The 17,123-nt window shown below is 41.7% G+C and overlaps 1 protein-coding gene and 1 long non-coding RNA gene across 2 annotated transcripts in view; one reads left to right on the forward strand and one right to left on the reverse strand.

Moving 5' to 3' along the window:
• Positions 1-17,123, reverse strand: part of LOC103004368 (uncharacterized) — a 93,559-nt gene that overhangs the window by 24,772 nt on the left and 51,664 nt on the right. The window contains exon 3 of the long non-coding RNA XR_009008769.1: positions 12,368-12,491. This is a non-coding gene — a long non-coding RNA (uncharacterized LOC103004368). The remainder of the gene's footprint in view (positions 1-12,367; positions 12,492-17,123) is intronic.
• SPMIP4 (sperm microtubule inner protein 4) overlaps positions 16,211-17,123 on the forward strand; it is a 36,678-nt gene continuing 35,765 nt past the window's right edge. The window contains 1 exon segment of the mRNA XM_007171505.2: positions 16,211-16,344. Coding sequence (XP_007171567.2) covers positions 16,211-16,344 — 134 coding nt within the window.

Below are 17,123 nucleotides of genomic sequence, written 5' to 3' on the forward strand. Positions count from 1 at the left end.
TGCCAAATGTTCCCTGGGGGGCCAAAATCATCCCTAATTAGGAGCCCCTGCACTAGACTGTCCTAATCTTCTTTGTATCCCATCCCCAGCTAAATAATAATGACTGTTGATTGTTATGATAACTCTGTTTTAACATTTAATGCTGTTTTAACCACTCCTGTTATGCTCATTTTTACACATGAGAACTGAGCTCACAGAGAACATTCTAAAAAACGGGAGCTAACAAATGGGCTCCACCGAGGTCTGTTTCACGTCAAAGTTTACACTCTTCCTCCTCCATCCACTATCCTATCCACCACCGCGTCAACCACCTCCCATCCAGCCCTGAAATACTGTAAGCATTCAGGAAACATTTGTTGAATGAAGCTTTAAATAGAAAATATGAGTGCACTGGAGCCCAGGAAGAAAGTCTCACTGTTTTAAACATTATATACAGATTTTAGAAAGAAGGAAGGAAGGAAGGGAAGAAGGGAAGGAGGGAGGGAGGAAGAAAGGAAGAGAGAGGAAAAAAAAGACCTTAGATTCCTAGACAGCTTTAACCTAGCCACTCCTTAAGATATCTACCTTAAGAGCAGGTAGGGAGGTGCCTACCTTATCAGAATGAATGACCATAAAGGGTAAAAACATCACAGAAGAAACGCTGTACCATTTTTAACTTAGACTCTAAAGAAGCAACTAATGATTTTTTTTCCTTACAGCAAACAAAGTGCTATTGTTGTTGATGAATCTCAAATATCAGTTTCTGCTTCAGTGGGAGAACCGTACAGGTCAAGAGAGCCACTGAATTACACAGTCACTGGCAAGTGGCGTGGGAGAAAGGCATCAGTAAGTACGCTCCTGCCGGGTTAGGTCTCTCACTCCCTGGGTTGTCTGCAGTTTCTTACCAATCCCATTAATGAAGTGGGACAAAGCAATAAGGGAATTAAAATAAATCTAAAGTAAGCCTGTCCCAGCCCGACGACATGAATTGTGGGAGTACTCGGGTGCTGCAGCCTTTCCCTGCTTCTCACAGATTGATGTTTGTTACTGAAAGCCCTGTGGAAACTATAATCACTTTGCTGTTTGGAGTCAGACTGAATTAGGAAAATATTACCTGGTGAACATTATACCCAATGTTTATTTTATCTTACTGCTTATTAAGTGGCCTTGTGTTCCTAAAATGTTTATTAGACGTTGAACATTTTATTCACTGTTAGAAGTATTAACATTAAAAAATCAGGGAGATTTCATTTGCCTTTTTTTATGTATTCTATTTTGCTATGGTAAAATATACGTAACATAGAATTTACCATTTTAACCATTTTTAAGTGTACCATTCAGTGGTATTAAGTCCATTTCACTTACTTTTTACATAGTCGGGCACTATTCTCTAATTATACTCATATTATTAATATTTAAGTAACCATACCCAAAGCTCTAACATTATTTTGCCTGCCAGGAAATGCCTCTGACAACAATAAGGCTGATGCTTTTTAGAGATGCTCTGATTCTGACAGACTTATTTAGGAATATTAGATTTTTTTCACCAGAACATTAAATTTTTCCTAAATTCCCTTGAAGCTTATTTTGAAAGGAAGTAATTGTTGCTAATTTTTTTTTCTCCTGAAGTATTTTATCATCTCACTAGTTCATACTATTTTGTATTCACCTGGGGCAGAAGCTAGTGCTTCTTTAGAAATACCTGGGACAGCAAAGGTTCTGTTACCAGTCAGATATGAGAACACATTTATTTCAGAACAGTAATGAAAATGAAGCATTTGATTAGTTTAATTTCCCTGAGAAATGGAGGATGGACAACAGCCATTCACCTACTGTGTTATAGCACTTCTCTTTGAACTTCGGGGCTCTATCACATTCTTCCTAATAGCCCATTTTTGTTTTTCATATATCATGAAGTTTTCCTCTCACAATGTAACACAAAGGTAATACATAGTATCATATTTGTAGCTTAGGAAATGGGAAGTATTATCACCCATTATTCTCTTCCTAAATATAGGAACTAATGTATTACAGGAGTCAACAGGAAAATCACTATTAGAATGAGGAGTGGCATAATATTATAATGAGATTAATGTGGAATTAATACTCTCTTTGTAGAGATAGAGAAATATTATTTTAATCATGAAGAAAAACTGTATCAAAATTTATTTTACCTCTTGGCAGATTTCCAGGCATTGGTATATTGTGGTTAATAAAACATAAAACTATTGTTTCACTTTCTTAAAATATGCAGCAATACTAATTAGCTACGGCAATGCACCTACATAATTTTCAAACTGCTTTTAAAATATCACATAGCTTTTCCCTTGTAATTTAAAGCACTGAATTGTAACCGATATTGCAAAGTTATTTTTAACCACTAGAGGGAAGAAAATGCTCCACATTTGTACGTAACTAATTTTAAATTCTTAGACCAAAACAATAATAACCACACCACCACCACAACAACAAAAAGTCTTTAAGATCCTGTTTTATACTGTACAATATACTGCACACTAAAGGCTCAGTTAACAACTTTAAAATTTTAAACCAATGCACAATCATCTCAATTCAACAGCTTATAGTAGGCAAAAGTAAACATTTTTGCAGCCTGAGTCTACCTATGAGTTAAGGATTATTAGCATTAGGGAATCAGCACATCCTTAAGGAAAGGCAGAATACTTAAACAAACAAAACAGACAGTACCCATTAAGAATCAGCAAGGTTCTTTCTACATTAAAATATCTACAATGGAATGCAAAGGTCGTATTTATCACAAAATTGAAAATTAACTGAAGTCACAAATTGATCAAATGCTAAAATATTTACATTTGACTCTTGAATTTTTATATATACTTTCTTTTACCACAAACCAACTGCAGATCTAACTGTGACAGAGATGCTTTACGTTTCCTCTTAATATAACTTTTTGACCTGATTAATTTTTGTTAATTATTTCTCTTAATTTTTGTTCCTCCCAACTAAGCCATTTGCACTTCAGTAACTAAAGCATTACTTCCTTTGATTAGAAACCACAACCTCTTTACTTTTTCACTCTCATTGATTAAAACGTAACACGGTGAATTAAGCCATTTGGATTTCAGTCTGTGTGGGTGACATTTTAACAACTGTCCCTTCAGCCTTCTCTCTGTGTCAATCTTGGCCATGTCCTACATCATAGAGGACGGCAGGAGGGCAACGGTGGCAGCCTGACAGAAGAATGGAGCAGGCATGGGGCCAGGGGTTACACAACAACGAAGTCAGCGATTTCTCTGATGCATGAGCCTTTCACTTGCCAATCAAACCTGATAAGGCTTTTACCCTGTAGAGTTATTCCTGACCTTACCCAAGACACTAAATCATTTCTGAAGTCTTGTTTCTTAGCCTAAGCAAACCTGTTCTCCCCACTTTTCAGGTCTGTGTGCACTGTTCACTCTAATACTAATGGTGCAGAAAAGCTGAGGAGGTGTCACTTCTTTTGGACTAATGAAAGTGATGCACATCTAAAACCAGAGCTAGTCAGAAAGCCTTCTGTATTATGACCTATTGGCAAAAGTTATAAACTAGCAGTTTTGAAATAAGCTCCTAACAATTATAGTTGCCCAGGAATAGATCTGACCCACACGTGCAACGGAAAGGCGTTTGAGCAGAGACTGGATAGTTATACAACAGATAGGAATATCAAAAATGAGTTATCACAGATGTCATTTCTGCAAGTGTGAAGCTGTACTAATTGACTTCCAAAACCTTATCAATGTTCTTTTAAGATTAATTTTATGTTTAGCAAAGAAATACATGCGCAAGTTTAAAAAGTCAAAAGAATTCTGCAAGGCTTATAGTTACGGTGACTGCATCCCAGTTTTCCAGGGACAGTTCTGATTTATGCCTATTATCCCAGTGTAATTATTAATAGTGCCCCCTCTTTCACTCTCAAAAGTGTTCCAGTTGGATGAAAAACCACTGTCTCAAGTACCAACCAAGTACCCCCAATTTCTATTTCCCAGAAGCAATTACTTTTAATACGTTGAGGATTTTTTTCTGTATGGGTTTCTGTATGGGTTCAAATTTCTAAGAAAAAACAAAAAACATGATTATACTACTTGCATCAGTTTAAACTGCATTAGAATTCAAAGACCGGGGGTAAAATCATAAACAGGTAGAAAGAGGTGCCTGGAAGTTACATTGTTTGAAGACTCATTCATCTGAAAATGACTTTTCCTCCTTCATACATTGTTGGGATTTTACCTCCATCCAAATTCTCACAAAGTGTACGGGTAGCAAAAGTAATGACATTGCTGAGACACACTACCTCGATCTCCCTTCAAAATAAGATTTGCTACCCAAGATGTCAGCTCTGTCAGGGACTGCCTCAGCTGCAGAGAGCTACCTGACCCCACCATAACGCCCTTCCCAGATCAGAGGCATCCAATGCCTGACTGAGGCAGGGGTAAAAAGACCCTTTCCACCCAACCTAGGACTGCTCTGAGAGGCCATCAGTGCTCCAGAGCTCCCCAGAGGTTAGCCAAGGTTTTGTCAGGCTTATATAACAGATGGACTTGTCCCTCTGCCCAATCCTGCTTCCTTTCCTTCTTTCCACAGGTGTTGATCTTTAATAAACAGCTTGTACCCCAAACTCCATCTCAGCATCTGCTTCCAGAAAACCCAATCTGCAACAAATAGGTACTATGGTTCAAAATTCAAAAGGTGCAAAAAAGGAATATGGTGAAACACCTCCCTCCCTCCACTGAGATCCAGTTATCAGTTCCCCTTCTCAAAGTCAACCAACGTGGCCAGGTTCTTGTGCATATTTCTAGAAATAGTATGCATATATAAGAAATGTTTTATATATATATATATATATGTATATATATACACACATAATTTATAAGGAAACATATTTCTTTCATTTGCTACACAAATGGTAGCATACTCCACAACTGTTCAGTACTTTTTTTTTTTTTTTTTTTTTTAATTTATGTCTGTGTTGGGTCTTCGTTTCTGTGCGAGGGCTTTCTCTAGTTGCGGCAAGTGGGGGCCACTCTTCATCGCGGTGCGCGGGCCTCTCATTATCGCGGCCTCTCTTGTTGTGGAGCACAGGCTCCAGACGCGCAGGCTCAGTAATTGTGGCTCACGGGCCTAGTTGCTCCGCGGCATGCGGGATCCCCCCAGACCAGGGCTCGAACCCGCGTCCCCTGCATTGGCAGGCAGACTCTCAACCACTGTGCCACCAGGGAAGCCCGAGACCCTTTTTTAAAAGGCCACGCTCTAGGAGTGGGGACAAAACTGGAAAAGGCTCACCCTAACAAAGTCTAAAACCAAGCCTCAAAAAATTTAAGGTAATATGCTGGTAATTTAATAAAGCAGATGCGGAAATGACTCATAAATTAGAGCCAATGGGTATAAAATAAACTGTGGTCAAGATGTTTTAAAATAAACTAGACTTCTAGTTTCAACTCTGACATGTAAAGACCTTAGAAGTTCCTACTCCTGTCCTTACAAAAAAAAAGTCTGAACTAAAAACGAATGACTTTTCTTGGACTCATCAGAGAATTGAGGTCACAGGGCAAACCATCATCCTAAAACCTGAAGACACAGACAAATACAAAAAAACTATAGCTTAGTTCTGCTTACCTGGAGCAGAAGCTATTGGCACCATAAACTGGTGGTAATACTTAAACAATAATTTTGATGAGTTTCTGGAAGCTGAGTGTGGATTAGCAAGAGAGTGAAAAACTTCTTGAGGCTGCAGTCTTAGAGGGTTTTATCTTTTGTGAATTTTGTCTCTAGGAACCCCACCAGGTTTTCATGATAAAGAGTCAAGAAAGATTCCCTCCCGGCTCTGACCAGGGTAGGGGAAAAGTAGTCATTTAAAAATATGCCCAGGGTGTTCTCCATAACAAATGCTTACTACTCCTTAGGAGGAAAGAATTTACCAGAGCCTTATCCCACCTGGGGTGAGGGGGTGGGGGGGAGGGGACTTGTAAAGGCCACAGTCCAGGAACACAAGCCCACTATAAGACTGAGATTTTATCATAATATTATAGAACACTTCCCCTCCTCCACACCTTACCACCACATCAACAAGTTCTAGTATAATAATAGCAGATAACATCTGAAAGAGCTGCAAGGTGTAGATTCTATTTAAGAAGGAGTTCTTAGGGAAACCCAAAGTCAATAGGGGAGACAAAATCAAGGACACTAGAGGAATTTGAAGCCTCTAGTACCTACAGCTATAGCACAGAGGACTCCAGCTAAGGTCTGGTTATTGATAAATCCATTAGCTGGAATTTCCTGATTGACCTTTTCAAGCCAGGGATACAAGGAATTGGGATAACATTCTGTGAAGGTCCATCCCATCCTAAAAGGGTCTTTTCTAAAAGCCTTGTAAAGAGGAGTCAGCCCGTTTGTATTTCCCTTGGGTGCATGAGGATAGATCGTATTTAGAAAAGAATGTGGGGGAGTGAAGACTGTACAATTGACCAAGGTAGAGGTGTTTAGTATGACTGGGGAAAGATTGAAATAAAGTATGGGAACACTTGGTCATAATAGCCTGATAGGTAACAAACATAGGCTTATGGGTATAGTCAGCAATAACACTTGCGATTAAAGAGAAATTGGTTACAGATAAGACCAAGGGATGTTCAACCTCATGAACAGATCAGAGTTTCTGGTGACAGCTCCAACAGTCAGAAAGGTTTCTCCTTTTTGCAATAGATTGGGAAATGCATTGGAATAAGAGCATTATCTTTCTCTAAGAAGAGAGGGAGAAAATAAGGTAAGAAGCAATGGTGAGAAAAGGATATACAGGCCTGGTCCAGTCATCTTGTGAAAGCTGTTTCCTTCAGCTCTTGTCTGCTTTGATTCTTGGAAACCTTCAGTTTGAGTTCATCAGTTGGTGTGCAGGTCCAGTCAGGGTTTAGGGCTTTCTTTTGGGTGGTGGTGAGCAGGGGGGCAGGGGGTCAGCTTTCTTTGGATGAGACACATGGATCCAGGAGTCAACTCCTTGAAGTCTGGCAGCACAAGAATTGATCAGTAACACTTGATAAGACCCTTTCCATTGTGGCTGAAAAGAGTCTTTTTTTTTTTTTTAATTTTTTTTTTTAACATCTTCATTGGAGTATATTGAAGAGAGTCTTAATGGATATGTCTTTTCCAAAAAATAAAATCTCCAGGCCACAAAGTATGGTGTTTTGAGGTCTTCATCTCCTGGGAGCACACCGTGGAAAGATTGCTCTACTAAAGCATGGTTATTTTCAATGGACAAAATACTGCAGTATATACTTTGTAATACTGAAGTATACCTCCTTTTATTAGCTGTGGATCAAAGGAAGCGGGAGCTAGATGCATGAGGCACCCAGCAATTATCTCACCCATGGTGAGAGTTTATGAGTTCCAGTCGGGGTGGATCTGAGATTTAGAAGGACCAACAGCAACACTTTTGCCTGAGGTAGTTGGAGGGTTCCCACAAATTTTGCCAATTGAGTATTGATGGTGCCATTTGTTCCTTCGACTGGTCCTGAAGACTGAGGAGGATATGCACTGGGAAAATGCTATAGGACTGGCTAAAGAGCACAGACTTGCTGTAATATTTAACTAGTAAAATAGGTTCCCCAGTTGCTATGGAGTTCAGGAGGGGTTCCCCAGGTAGAGGTAAACTTCTCTAATAGCATTTTAGCCACTAAGAGGCAGTAGCTTATTTACATGGAAAGGCTTTGACCCAGTGGGAAAACAAACAAACCATGACTAAAACATATTTATACCCATGAGACAGGGGAAGTTGTATAAAATCCATCTGCCAAAACTCGAATAGTCTATTGGGCAATTTAAAGTGTTTGGGGACAGTGCAGACAGTTTCCCAGGAATGTATTTTGGACAGATGGGACAAGAAAAGTAGACACTTTGTGCAGCCTTATTAATATTTCCTCACCAGTATTGATTCATAAACATTATTATTTTATCCACAGACCAATAGTTTAATGCATGTAAAGTTATCAGTAATGGGAATTTTAGAGTCTCTGGTAAGACCAGATTATTTGGCCCAAACCAGAGTTCTCTCTTTTTATAGAACCAAGTTATTAGATTTCCAGTATTGTTTTTTCCTTTTCTGAGGCCAATTGTTGGGCACCTCTAGTCAATTTTTCTAGATTATTATTTGGGGGAAACACCACTTTGGACCATGTCAGAGGTTTGATTGTTGGTCTTTTGAGAGCAGCATTCTTGGCAGAAGTATCAGTGGCATGGTTTCCTTTTGCCTCCAGGGAGTTGAGTTTGGAATGCCCAGGGACCTTAATAATAGCCAAAGCAGCTGGTAGGAGTATGGCATCTAATAAATTTTGGACACAAGAGCCATTTTAAATTTTATCCTCATTAGAAGTAAGGAGACCTTGCTGTTTCCATAGCATTCCAAAGTCATGGGCAAGTCCAAAGGCATACTATCAGTATAAATGTTTGCAGTTTTGCCCTTAGCTAAAGTGCAAACCCGAATAAGAGCATATAATTCAGCCTATTGGGCCAAGGTAGCCAAAGGCAAAGATGCTGCCTCAATAACTTCAAAAGGAGTTGCGATTGCATATCCAGCACAAAATTTACCATTTTCATCCTTTAAATAAGAACCATCAGTAAACCATGAAAACTCAGCCTTAGGGGAGTTTCCTGTAAATCATCACGAGGGGTCAAAATGTTATCTATCAAACAGTCATGAGGTGTATCGTCTGCAGAGGAGGGAAGAAGGGTGGCAGAGTTAAAGCTATTACAGCAAGAAAGAGTTATGTGGGGTACAGTTAGCAAATGGATTTTTGTAGAAGGTGAGATAACTGGCTGAAAGGTGTTAAGGGTGATGAAAATTCAGGAGGGTTTCTACTGTATGGAGTACAAAGATCAAGATCGTTAGAGGGGATCCCATGACTATACTTCAGTGGCCTTAACTAAAAGGATGGGGCTGGAATGGCTCTGAGGCCAGGGGTATCCACATGCCACAGAGTCTACCTGCTGACTGTAGTACCCTATGGGGCAACGGTGATACTCATGTTTGGGGGTAAGTACTCCAAGAGTGTTTCCCTCCTCATATATGAAGAGGAAATAGTGAAGTTGATGATTAGGGTGTCCAAGGAAAGAAGGATTATCAAGCTTTCCCTTAAGGTATTAAAAGCTAGGTCGGGCTTCCCTGGTGGCGCAGTGGTTGAGAATCTGCCTGCCAATGCAGGGGACACGGGTTCGAGCCCTGGTCTGGGAAGATCCCACATGCCGCAGAGCGACTGGGCCCGTGAGCCACAACTACTGAGCCTGCGCGTCTAGAGCCTGTGCTCCGCAACAAGAGAGGCCGCAATAGTGAGAGGCCCGCGCACCGCGATGAAGAGTGGCCCCCTCTTGCCACAACTAGAGAAAGCCCTCGCACAGAAACGAAGACCCAACACAGCCATAAATAAATAAACAAATAAATAAATAAAAATTTTTTAAAAGCTAGGTCATCCTGATTTTCCCAAGTAATCGGGTCAGGTTTGGTGTTCCTTAGTAAGGCATAAAAAGACTGGGTCATGAGAGAAAAGCTCAGAAACCAGTTCCCATAATAGCCAGCCAACCCAAGAAAACCTTGTAGTTGACATCCAATTTGGGGTTTTGGTAAATTCCAGATGCCATGAAGCCTATCTGGATCCAGGTGCAGCCCTTGTTCTGAGATCAGGTGCCTGAAATAACTTGGGTTGGAACAAACTGCAGTTTCTCCTTAGAAAGGTTATGCCCCTTTGAGGCTAAAAGCTTTAACAGGTGGATGCTGTCTTCCTGTGAAGAGACCTGAGAAGGGGAGCAGAGAAGCAAGTCTACATATTGCAATAAAATAGTCTCTAGGAAATTTTATATTATCTAAATCTGTTTTTAAGGTTTGTGAGAAGTAAGAACAACTCTCAGTAAAACCCTAGTGCATTACTGTCTAGGCATATTGTTGTTCTTCCCAAATAAAGGCAAATAGATATTGACTAGCTTTATCCACAGGGATGCTAAAGAAGATGCTACATAAATCAATCATGGTAAAAAAAAAATTTGCTTTCGATGGGTATGGAGGCTAATAAAATATGGGGATTAGGAACAATAGGGTGACAAGGGAAGACAACACTGTTTATGACTCAGAAGTTTTGGACCAATCTCCACCCTCCACCACTGGATGTCTTTGCAGGTAAAATAGGGATGTTGCAGGGCCTAGTACAGAAAATAACGAGGCCCTGGGTCTTTTAGTCTTCTATTATCAACTTAATGCCCTGGAGGGTCTCTTTATTTACAGAGTATTGACTGATTCTGGGGAGAGGCTTTGAGGAATCTATTTGTATCCTAATGGGAGGGGCACTGGGGATTCTGAAAATATCAGTTGAAGATTTTGCCCATAAGGAGGGTGGTAGCTGATCCATTAGGGACAAATGATTAGTGTCCTTAGAATTAGCTCTAGTGCTACCAGAGACAGAGCAAATAAAAGATGTTAAAGGGTCAACTGATTCACCCAGTCAGCTATTTTGGCTGTTATTAAATTCTAGAATTATTTCCTTCTTTTAGGAGAAAGAAATTCCAGGATGATATTCTTCTAAGAAATCTTGGCCCAATAAATGAATAGGGGCAGAGGAACTAAGGAGAAAGGGGCGATTATCTCTTAGAGGGCTTAAACAAAAGGGGATGGGTTTAGTAACAGAAATCTGTTGAGATTTATTTGAGATCCCCACTATTTGAACCATTTTAGTATTCCAAGGTAGGGGCTGTTTAATAACAGTGGGGTTGAGCACCAAGGGTGTAGCTCCAGTGTCAATAAGGACAGAGAGAGATTCATTCCTAATCTGGAGAGTAGTTTCTCCAAGTCAATTAAGGGGAAAAATTGAGAGGAAAAACCTGTAATTCCTCGCAGTCCCATCACTGGGAGTTAAGAGAGCACGGGAAAGGCTGGTTAGAGGGTTGAAGGTACCTGGCGTGCTTAAGCTTCTAAGTCTTTCTTCCAATGTCCTGGCTTTTTGCAATAATGGCAAAGACTGGGAAGGTTTTGTTTTTGTTTACAAGCCTCCATTTGCTGGAGTTGAAAATTGAGGATTTTAGTGGTCTTCCTTTTAGTTGAATCATCAAGGGTGTGGGCAAGCTAGTTTGCTAAATTAACTAAATCTGGAATGGACATAGTTTCTCATTCCATCCTGGTCCTTTCAACTAGAGGAGAAAGATCCTGCTTCAGCCCGTTACTGAACACAGAGTTAAAGGCTACCCAAGTGGGTTCAACATTCAGAGGAAGACCAGAATTTTCTTTAAAGACAATTTAGAGCCAGGTATGATAGTCATACACAGGCTCACTGGGCTTCTGGGTACAAGCCTAAACTTTATTCCAATCGACTGGCTTTGGGAAAGCCCTAGGAATTGCCAAAGGGAGTCACCTGGTGATTCCCTGAGCCTGATCATATGATAAAACAGCAACAGCAAGGGTTTGTCTCCAGGTCTCGGGACCATCCCAATTAGTAGTTTCATCCAGTGTTGGGCCTGGCCTTCGCCAACAAGCATCTGAACTAGCTGATATAAGTCAGAGAAACCAGAAACCAAAAGTAAGTTTGAATGACTATATTACATTCCTCAGCAGTCCTGTGGGGATCCTCACTTACTCTGAGAAAAATCTTTGACTATGGCACTTACTTCAGCTTTAGTCCAGGGAACATAAGAAATTAAGGGTTTAGCATTTGGATCCTCAGAGGGTCTGATTTTAAAGGGGCAGGTTTTAATAGGTTCAGGAGAGGGGGAGAGAGGCAGAGGTTCAGAGAAAAAGGGAAGTTCAGTGAGAGAATTAGAATGAGGAAACAAAGGTATAGAGGAGGGGGATGGTGCAGAAGGAAAAGAAGAATATGGTGCTGAAGACGAAGAGGAGGAGTAAAAGAGGCCTCAGAAGACTTTTTCATTTTTTTGCAATTGTTTGTTTGCCTTAATTTAGAAATGATATTTTGTAAAGAGGCAATTTTACAGTATCGAATGCATTTGGAAGCCTCCAGGTACCAATTAAAATACACATCCTATTCGGTTTGTTTAATTTTAGAGCCATGGTCTTCTATTTAGTTCTGAGAAAAACAAGTTTGAAGAGGTCGAAAGTTTCCAAAAGTGACCCCTGGAGTTATAAACTATTTTTGGTTAAGTTGGTCCACTTAGTTAAAAATATGCAAAAGAAAGGACCATAGTTTTTGAACATACAATCAGCCGTGGTCCCAGAAGGAGGACTCTTGAGAGAATTTAGAGAATTGGGATCCCACACTTCAAAAGCAGAGGTCCAGAAAACAAATGAGTACTCACCAAAAGGGCAATGCCTTCACAAAAACAAAAACAGATCCCAAATAAAGTTGGAGAGCTTAATCAAAAGGAGGGAGTTTGAATCTGAGAGGAGACTTACCGAACCAAAAGGAAGTGGGGAGCACAAGAGGATCAAGTGGGTACTGTGCATGATTCCAGGGATCATTAATTCTTCAGGGGTTCATCTCCTTCGGATCCCCCTTCTGACACCAAGTAATGTTAACCTTTAAAATAAAAAGGTAATGGTTTAGCCAGCAAAATCAAGTTTATTTGGGAATAGCATGTGATTGCAATTTGGGCCATGGAAACTATGGCAAACCACAGTTTGGAGAACAAAGGAAGGAGTGCTCTTTTATAGAGGAAAATAGGAAGTTGGAGGGGTTGTTTTTTTAAAAGCTCACTGGAGGAGAGAGATTTCAGGGTTGTAGCAGTTTCTCATCGGCTGGGTTATTTCTAGGCAAGAAGAAAATCTTCCTTCTTCCTGCTGTAAATTAAGCTTCTTCTGGCTGGGATGTGTAAACTAAGCTGTGATGAGAGGTATGTGTGTGAAAGCTCCCCCTTAGGGCTTCCCAACTCCATTTTGAATGAGGTTTTCCTTTATTCACTTTCAAAATATATATATATCAAGTCATTATGCTGTACACCTTAAACTTATACAGTACTATATGTCAATTATATCAATAAAACTGGAAAAAAGATCAAAATAAAAATATTCATATCTGGGACTTCCCTGGTGGTCCTGTGGTTAAGACTGTGCCTTCCAATGCAGGGGGTACAGGTTCGATCCCTGGTCAGGGAGCTAAGATCCCACATACCTCGTGGCCAAAAAACCAAAACATAAAACAGAAGCAATATTGTAACAAATTCAATAAAGACTTTAAAAATGGTCCACATCAAAAAAAAAAAATTCATATCTGCCAAGAAGTACTAAGTCCCTCAAAACCTTATTTTATTCATTATCAAATTCCACTTGGTTAACTTTTAAAAAGGTTATAGACTATAATTCATGCTTTACGTTATTATATATTTCCTGCATATTCTTTTCTTAAAGGTTAAAGGTCTGTCTTTAGTAGTTTGGGATTTCTGTCAACTCAAACACAATATTCTATGCATACATTTTTTTTCATTTCCAAATTTCATCTTCCGTGCTGTAAGGATTACTAGTGATGCAAAAAAGCAGACAAGAAATACATTAAGGTAAATGAGGTAGTGAAAGAGAGGTCAACATGGCAGGAGAAGTATCAATAGAAAGGGGATTTGAGCCTACTGACCCCAATGGTGGCCACGACATATATAAGAAGTCAATCATTTTGAGCACACCTGGATAGGAGGCTACTATGTGTTGCTGGGGGGTCACATACACATCACCTGATGGCTGAGGCAGTGTGAATTGAATCATAAAAGCCTACATTAAGGAGTGTTGGTCAAATAGAACCAACCCTGACATCCCTAAGCATCTTCCAGATGTAGAAGCATTTCCAAAGAAAACAATTGTTTTACAAAGATCTGGCAACAAATATTTTCTTGCCTGTAAATTTTATTTGAAAATAACAAAGGTAAAAATAATTACATTTTTCTACCCTTTACACTCACTTGACTGAAAATAAAATTTCAAACCCACTACAACCTGGAGGCTATCACCACATGTCCTGGTCAGTCAACCTGAAGTTGCCTCAACTTCCCTCGTATCACAACCATCCACATTCATACTAACACGTGGCTAGTGACGCAGCTTCATCAGATATCCCCGACTGAATCTATTACACTGAGTTATTACCTTCCAGGAAGAATCAGGCCATGAGGAAACTGGACGAGGGTCAAGCATGGGAAAAGGTGGAGTATGGAAAGTACTGGGAGGCTAGGTATATAAAATGGGCTGGGCTGGCAAGATAATTTCATGGGAGACCCTGAAAACACAAAGCAGCAAAAAGGTTAGGGTGAACTTCTAGGATAAATTTTTGAAAACCAAAAAAAATATGTTAAAAGGGTCAAAGAGAAAGTCAAACTTCCCCTAATTCACAAGTCTACCTCCAGAAAAATCTACTCTTCCAGGCTTAGTGGCTGATAAGTACAGAAGTCGGGGAGAGGTGCAGGGACTAAGAAACAGACCAGAAATACAAAATTACCACTTTGCGTCCTCTAACATACCTCTCTTTCTCTCACGTCAGCTAACACTCACCTAGAAGGCACAGCACAAAATCGATACTCACTGGCGGGCTGATTTAAAACAGGCAGAGAACGGCTCTGTTACACGTCTCTTCTCAGAGGGGGTCACTCTCGCCCCCAGCTTCTCCTGCGTTCCCTCAGGTTCAGTGCCAGCCTCTCACCAAAAGGTAACCTTCCCACACCCGGGTCCTCCTCAAGGGCCCTGTTCTCGGCCATCACAGAATCTCAGGGTCCTGTAGGTGCAGGAAGGTGGTGCGCACTCGTTTCTTTGGAGAGGATCTGGCAGGGGGGTGGGGGTAACTGAGGTAATGGGAGAGGTCTTTGGGGATTGGGTAGGGCAACCGCAGGCCAACTGCCCGTCTGCCCTGTCCGCACCCAACCAGGCGAGGAAGAGCCATGGCTCTGCCTGGCGCAATCCAGGGGCTGCACGTGCTCAGTCCTGCGGAAGCCACCCTCGATTAGGCCGCACTGTTCCCCACCGGGGGGGTGTGGGTAAGGAACACGGATGAGTCAGAGGCTCCCACCTCACCAGAGTCTCCCTGGCCCTGCACTTGTCCACCACCCAGTGCACAGGAGAGAACGCCCCGGCCGGGAGCAGCGCTGGGACAATGAGCCCTCGAAGGAGCGCTTGACGCGGCCTGCAGAGGGCGCCGGGGGGCGGGGCAGGGCCAGGGGCGATGCAAGGGGCGGGGCCCAGGGCCTGGGGAAGCCGAAGAGTCCGTTTCTCCCTGGACTGGGAGTCTAGTTCTCTTTCCCCACCTTCCGTCCGGCTTCCAGTTCCTACGGGTCCCAGAGCTCGTGGGCTGGCTTCTTCCGAAACCTCTAAGAGCCAACCGCCGCCCCTGCCCGCCGCCCCGAAGCCCGCCGCCCCGCAAGAATGCATTACCTAATGCCACGGTCACGGTCGCCGTCACAGGCACCCTCAACCCCACCCCTGACCTGCCTGTGGTCCCCCTCTCTCCTTCACCCGCACCTGCACGCAAGCTCCCCCGGGCCGCAGGTACGGACGACGGCCTAATTCCACGCCCCACAGAGGCCCGCCAACTCTGGGGAGGGGAAGAGGAGGCGCGGTCGCCTGCGGTTCCCAGGCTGATGTCCCAGGTGCGTCCGAACCCCCGAGGCACCGCTGGGCGGGGCGCTGATGATTGGCCCTGGAGGCTAGGCCTCAGCGGTCCTAGCCAAGGTGCATCTTTGGCTTTCCCCGTCCAAGTCCCAGGAAGGGGTGGGACTTGGACGTGGCTGCACCTAACTTCTCGTTCAGAATCCCTGAAGGCTTTAGAAAAACAGCTATTGATTCCGTTGGATGATGAGTTTCCCTGCTTTTTAAAAAGACCTGGGCGGGCGGGGGGCGGGGTGGGGGGAATCATCTGAATTTTCTTGAATAGTTATGCTTAAACTTGAGGCAAGACTGGAATGTCAGTCAGTGTCTGCGAGGTAGAGGCCTTATATGGGCCCACATGTCATCCACCTAGTGTTGAGCCTCTACTTTAGAACATCTTCCACTTTGTGGATTTGTTTCAGTTGAAACTCATTTCCATAGAACTTAAGTTGCTATTTATTACTGCCATGACACCCAACGGTCCACAGATAGGGCCCTCCCTGAGGAAGGAAGCCCATGATTTCTATGCAGCGTTGGGTTGAACAATTTAGCAGTACAAAGCTCATTTCCTGCCTGCCCTGAGGGAGGGTCAGTGTGATAGCAACCAAGTCAGTTGACTCCCTAACCAAGTGTGCCCTCCTTTTCTTTTTCCAGATTGTGCCTTTTTAGCCAAGAAGCATGGAGGTGTTTCATGGCAGGCCCTACTGCTGCAGGGAGCTTGAAGGAGCTGACATACCGTCAGACACCTTTTACTCTAATGAATTGCACACCCCACTACAAACAGCTGCTCGCCCAACTGCCTCAGAGGACAGGTAAAACAAAAACCAGAGAAAGCAAACAACTAAGAAGGTTTTAATATATTAGTGTATTTTTGTTATGTGAGAAAAAGCATTTAAGGTTATGGGTCTCTTCTGTTTATCACATCATAGGGAAGGCATAACCTGACAATTAACTAAAAACCTTGAAGTGTCCACATCTGTTAGGAACTTGGCAAGAAGTAAAAAGTTAGTGTGTATTTTTAAAAGGCAAACATCAAATTCATCTACCACGTTCTAGAACTCTAGAATGATCAGTTCCTTCATTTGTAAATTAATGTTTTAATCAAACTTTTTTTATTTTATGAAGAGTAGTAGAGTGGGTTCTTATCATCTGCTAATATCATTTGCTCAGAAATACTCCTAGAATCTGTTATTCAGAGTTGCTACCTAAACTTCTGCTTTACCAAATTTCCTGTAACACATTAATTGCAGATTATGTTTAAAATTGCATCTAACATATACTGAGTGATTGCTGTGTGTTGGCACTGTACCAAATGCTTTGTATGTAGTAATTCTTTTAATCCTCACAACAGCCCTATAAGTACTATTCTTACCCCCATTTTACATATGGAGGAACAGGTACAAACAAGTAATTTTCCAAGATCTTAGTGCCAGCTTTTTTGTCTTGGATTTATTTGAATCATTTTAAGAAAAAAAAAAATCTCAAAATCCTTGGTGAAAAATAGCCTGTGTAATTGTTTTCTTGCTTTTGCTTGTTTGTCTGTTTTATAATTTCACTTGCTCAAATCTCTCATCTAAGAAGTCTTTCTCAC

The sequence above is a fragment of the Balaenoptera acutorostrata genome, chromosome 7 (genome assembly GCF_949987535.1).
Source record: "Balaenoptera acutorostrata chromosome 7, mBalAcu1.1, whole genome shotgun sequence".
Taxonomy (NCBI): domain Eukaryota; kingdom Metazoa; phylum Chordata; class Mammalia; order Artiodactyla; family Balaenopteridae; genus Balaenoptera; species Balaenoptera acutorostrata.